This window comes from Octodon degus, unplaced genomic scaffold (genome assembly GCF_000260255.1).
Source record: "Octodon degus isolate 3935 unplaced genomic scaffold, OctDeg1.0 scaffold00230, whole genome shotgun sequence".
NCBI lineage: Eukaryota > Metazoa > Chordata > Mammalia > Rodentia > Octodontidae > Octodon > Octodon degus.
Window position 1 is genome coordinate 167,657 of NW_004524806.1, and position 5,818 is coordinate 173,474.

Here is a 5,818-nt window from a genome sequence, read left to right on the forward strand (position 1 = left end):
GCCTACCTCCTTTCCTAGCTCTCTAACACTCAGGTTTCTAACTGAAATCATGGTGACTGACTTTTCTTAGACACATAAAACATTCTCCATGTCTCCTTGGAGTTTTTTCCTCTCTTTTTGGGTAGAGGTCTTTGCTACAGGCAATTAATGGTCACTAGCTTGAACAAAACTTGCTCTTCAAGTGTTCAAAACACAGGACAAATGGATGTACTTTAACTAACTCATCTTCAGATTTACTACTCCAGTTACACATTGCAGCCCACACTCAAGAGAGGGCTACAGAAAGGCATATACATTGCTGAAGGTGGAGTAGACTGTAGCTCTTGCACTGGTTGCCTAACATGGTCCATTTCATAGTCTCCAGATTCTCATCTCTCTTAGGTGCCAGACATTACTCTGAGTCTTGCTTTATATGCAAAGAGGTGCTGAGCAGCACAATGTGAGTCTGTACAGGGTGTTTTTGTCTCACTTCCCTATAAGCATGTGTCACTGTGGAAATGGTTGCTGTACCATATCAAACAGTAATAGGTGGCCTCATCTTCAGATCGGGCTCCTGTGATGGTGAGGGCAGCCTTGTCTCCAAGCAAGGAGCCTGAGAATCTGGCAGGGACACCAGCATAGCGGCTGCTGGTGCTATATATTAACCCCTTAGTTGTGTGATAGGGCATCTGTTGGACCCAACTAGCATAATTGTTGGTTGTGATAGCTCCAGTATTGGCGCTGCAGGTGAGTGTGACTGTCCCTCCAGGAGAGGTGGACAGTGCAGATTCCTGAGTCAGCACAAGCTGAGATTCAAGCCCTGAAAAGAAGTGAGGAAAGCGATGGTGAAGAGAGGAGACAGAGGCAACACTGCTGCCATCCAGAGCCCAGCTAGAAAATCCCTGCTGACCTGAAATGTGAGTCAGGAGTGTGAGCAGGAGAGTAGCCCAGGCCATGGTGCAGGCAGCCCAGGGCTATGATTTTCAAGACTGCTGAGCACACAAGCAGCCCTCCAGCTCTCTTTTTAGCTCTTCAGACCCTGCTGGTGATGTGGGCAAGGTCTTCATGCAAATGAGATTTTTATGCCCAGGAGTTCAACATCTTGGTCAGAACAAACCTACTTGCCTAATCCGTGGTGAGTGTGCAAATGAAACATTCAGCCTACAGTGTTTTTCTGAGCCGTTACTTGCTGTCTCAGGAAAATCCCCACTCTGCTGTCTAGAGTCTGCAGCAACAATACCACTGAAGTAATGAGTGGGTCCTGCAGGTGTTTTCCTATTTGTATCTCCTTTTCCTTAGGTCTGGAGGGGTATTTTTTTCTTTTTTCAGTACAGCAAGTTTTGTGTCTGTGATTCCAGGTTCCAATGTTATAGGAGAAGAGTTTAGTAAATTTAGTCATGGAAACCTGAGTCAATTACTGTTTCATCCACATTATGAATCAGGTTGGATTGAGGACCTGGCACCTTGGATTCTTTTGATCTTGAATTTATGTTTCTAAGCGGCACACCTAATCATCAGCCACTTAGAATATCCATTGCTCTAAGAGCAGAAATTCTTTCATAAATCTCAGTAGGACTGCAGAATTTATTTCTGAATGATACTTGAAGGGTATCATTAAAATGAATGATAAAATTTTGAAGATCACTGTAATAAAACACACTTTACTGACTTCAAAATGTTTGCCCTTGTTTCAAATAAGTTCCTCAATTTATTCTTTTTTCCCTCTTCTTTATGAAAATTTTCTTTGATAAGTATTTACAAGGTTGATGAAAGTATGGAGATTTCAACTGAAATGCTGCTCCATAAAACATGGAATTTTGTCCTTAATCCACCTCTTGCGTAGAAATAACACCATGAGGTTTCTGGTCAAAATGACCATAAAGGAAAATATTTCAATTAAATATTTTAGTATTTAATTTAAATGTGATGACTTAAGACATCAAGGCAGCCATAACAGCCCACTAGAATCCTGAAAGAGAACTTATAAGTGACTTACAAAATTAGCAGGATGATGGAATAAGTATTTGAAGCAAATGGCAGTATTTAGAGTGATATCAAGGGCAATGTGTCATTTAATGCAATACAAAATTTAAATATTGACTCTATTTGCCAATCACACCTCATATTTTTCTGTTTCTTCAGAATACTAGACAACAATTCTGATTTTTTCTGAAGTCTTGACAAATGTTTCATTTGTGCATGTATGTATGCGTGTGTGTGTGTGTGTGTGTGTGTGTGTGTGTGTGTGTGTTTGGCCATATGATTCCCATGCCAGAACTTTGCACCTCTTAGCTTGAGAGCATTTTCTTCTCTGGGCCTCTTATACTTAGTAGGCTCTGCGGCCCCTGGTGATCTGCTGCTGCAGTGGTCACTATCATAGGCTATGAATTTCCAGAAGGTAAAGAGTCCAATTAAGTGCATTTCTGTCTTAGGTGAACATTGTGAGTTTCAATAATTTCACTTCTTACAGAGGATTGTTTTCTTCTATGTCACCCCTAGCTGAAAATCCCCTTGTGACCTTGAAACCAACCCTTTAAAATATTCTTTATCCATTCTTTGTTCGCACATAAATTTATGTTTTTCTCCTTCTAAAATTTTTCTTTGTCCTGATGTGAATGAGAAAGTATGCATCTGCAAATCAGTAGCTCTTCACTTTCAGTGAATCTGTCTTATGTTGGTCTCCTTACAATCCAGTCCCTGTGTTTCCTGCAAGTTTTATTTGGCTGACCTATGAAGAAGTGATGCAAGAAGATGTCACAGTCTGAGAAACTGCCCTGCAATGGAGACATGACAAAGATGTCGTCAGTTCTTATAATGGCTCAATGATGAGAGGGTGCCTAAGATACTTTGCAAATTTTGGCTGGGTGTGTGCTATAGCAGTGAAACAAGCAAAAGCTTTTTACGGGTTCTCTAAGGTTCCATAATGGAGCAGTGAAATCTTTAAGGCTGGAGGAATTTCCAGAGGGCACATCAGCTGGCTTCCATCAGCATCCAGTGGCCCTGACAGCTGCAGGAAGGGCAGTCAGGAGTGGAAGGAGAGAACTGGGTGTGACAGTGATATGTACCAGAGTTGGAGAGGAAAATCTTTTCTTTAAAGTTATATTCTAAAGAAAAAAATAGAAAACTATTTCAACAGAAGAAAATAGGGGAGTAATACTGATTATTACCTTGGGCATTGTTATCTTTACTTACCTAGAGTACAGTTTGCCACAGTTTACCTTGGATGTTGAATGTGGAGCATCCAACTTCATCTTCGACCTGTTGGAGTTTGGACTGACTTTGATCATAATGCTTTGTGTTCCCTTATTTGTACATTTTTGGAATGGTAATGTTTTTCTTGTGCCATTGAATGTTGGAAATCTTTAACTTTTCATTAGTACAGAGGCTCACAGCTAAGAGTTTGCCTTAAATCTCTGAGGATACTTGGGACTTGGATTTTTTTAGCAATAATGAAACTGTTAGGATTTTGGCAGCTCTTAGACATGGACTAAACTTCATTTTCTATAAAGAGATGTTCACGTGTCTTTGGACAGGAAAGTATTGTTTGTGTCTAGTTGTCCCCCTGAAGCTGCATGCAGCCATTGGAGTGGGCTTGTAGTGTTTGTGATTAATTCATGATCTAGTGTTTTGATTACAGGTGTGAGTGTTGCTGGCATTATCGTGTGATTTCTACACCTGTTATGGGGCAGATAGCCTGAATACAATATAAGCAGTGGGGAGAAGCTTGCTCTCTGCTTCTTCCACTGATCCTTTCCTTTTTGCTATTGCTGTTTTACTCTTTTCTGCAATCATGAACTGCTGCCCTCTGTCATGTACTATGTTGCCTTGGAGCCAGCTGAGCCTGGACAAATCCCCACCTACAGCTGTTAACTAGTAAACTTTTCCTTCTTTGCTTTTGGGTTGTCAGATATTTTGTTCCTGCAATGAGAGAAAAGTAACTGAAACAGAGAAGTTCCATCTCTTCGAATTTTCTATAGAGTTTCACCATGAATGAATATTGCACTTCGTAAAATGCTTTTTCTGTAGCTATTGAATTGATCACATGGTGTTCACCTTGACTCTGTTAATATTGTGTATTACATGTATTCATTTGCATATGGTGAACCATCCTTGCATTTCTGGGATGAATCCTATTTTGTCATGGCCTATTATCTTTTGATGATTTGTTGCATTTTGTTTGCTAACGTCTGATTCAGTATTTTTGCAACCATGTTCACTAGTAAGATTGACCTATGTCTCTCTTTTAGAGTTGGGTCCTTCTATAGTTTTGTTATCAGAATGATGTTTGTCTCCAGGAATAATGAATGTGGGAGTATTGTTTCCATTTCACTCTTATTAAAGAGTTTGAAAATCCATCATAGACTGAGCTTTTCTCTGTGGGTATTTTTTAAAATTATGTTTGAATTACATGATTTGATATTTGTTTATTTAAGATTTTTATATCTTCTTGATTCAGAAATATATATATATATTTCTTCTGATTTTTCCCTCTTATTGGAGTATAATTTCTCAAAGCAGATATAGTTGAACTGCTGGATTTTGGCAGGATATATTCTCATTTTATCCCATTCATTTTGAATAGTGTGAATACGAGTGTTGACTTTACTTTTTTTAAATAAGGTTAGCTGGCTTTGTCTGTTTTATTTCATCCTTCAAAGAAGGAACTTATCAATTCTTTGATTCTGTGTATTGCTTTCCTGCTCTCCTTTGCATTAATTTCTGCTTTCATTTTTAAATTTCTTTTCTTATATGATCTTTTGACTCTGCCTCCTCTTCTTTTTCCATGCTTGAGATTCATCATTAGACTGTTTCTTTTTAACTTTCTCTGTTCTCCTGATAAGAGTATTCACTGCTATAAATCTCCCTCAATGGGCTGCTTTCATTGTGTCTCATAAGGTTTAGTGTTTTTTATTGACTTGTTATTTTCCTTAAAGTATACAGTTTTGAACTTATTTCTGTCCAGAATCCTAACCCTCATGGTTGGAGGGTGTCTTTGTTACTCCTTTCTCATTGCTTGGACAAATACCTGACACCTAAAATGAAGGAAGGAAAGGGTTTTTGAACTCACCATTACTGGAGGTTTCAGTCCATACTCAGCTTGGTCCAACACAGAGCAGCACATGGCAGAGAGCAACCTTTCCTGGTGGTGGCAAAGAATAAGAGCAAAATGGAAGAGTAGCAGCAACAATAATGGCAACATAGAGGAAATCTGTCCGTCTGTGTCACAGTCAGGCTATCCACCCCATGCTGTTGTAGCACTCATACCCATAATACCAGCAGTACTAAAACCCATAATGCTGGAAGTTCATGAGTTAATCTCAAACTCTAGAAGTCCTTACCCCATGACTGCATGAGGCTTGGGGTAAACAACTAGACACAAGCCATAATAGAGGGTGACAAGAGACTACCTTACATCCATTGTATTATATTTAACTAAGAAACCCCTCCCCCATGTTCACCTTAATCTTAAAGGAATTTCTGTGCTTGGCAATCCTATTACAATGCACCAGCAGAGTGACACACCTTAAGGACAGGAAGCCTCAGCAACAGATCCTTAGTATTTCTTCTTTTGCTTGTTCTGACTCTGTCCTTTATAATAAAAGCACAGTCCTCTTGACTGCACTATAAAGTTCAGGATTGACTTGTCTTATTAATTATTGTGAATTTCCAAACTCTGTGTCTCATGGGGATATCTCAATTCATGATAAGTTGGTACATGGTGTAGATTTTTGGGCTTTCTGAGTTTGTGGTGATAGCATCAAGTGAAGGCCTCCTTGTGGAGGGTTGTGCCCTTCACCTGTGGAATTGGATCTTAATACATGGAGTTAAACTTAGAACC

General features: G+C 39.4%; 1 gene segment (V, D, J or C); it reads right to left on the reverse strand.

Moving 5' to 3' along the window:
- Window positions 1-473: 473 nt before the first annotated feature.
- Window positions 474-962, reverse strand: LOC101589646. The segment is given in 2 exon segments: window positions 474-799; window positions 890-962. Coding segments are annotated over 2 exon segments (372 nt in total).
- Window positions 963-5,818: the final 4,856 nt, after the last annotated feature.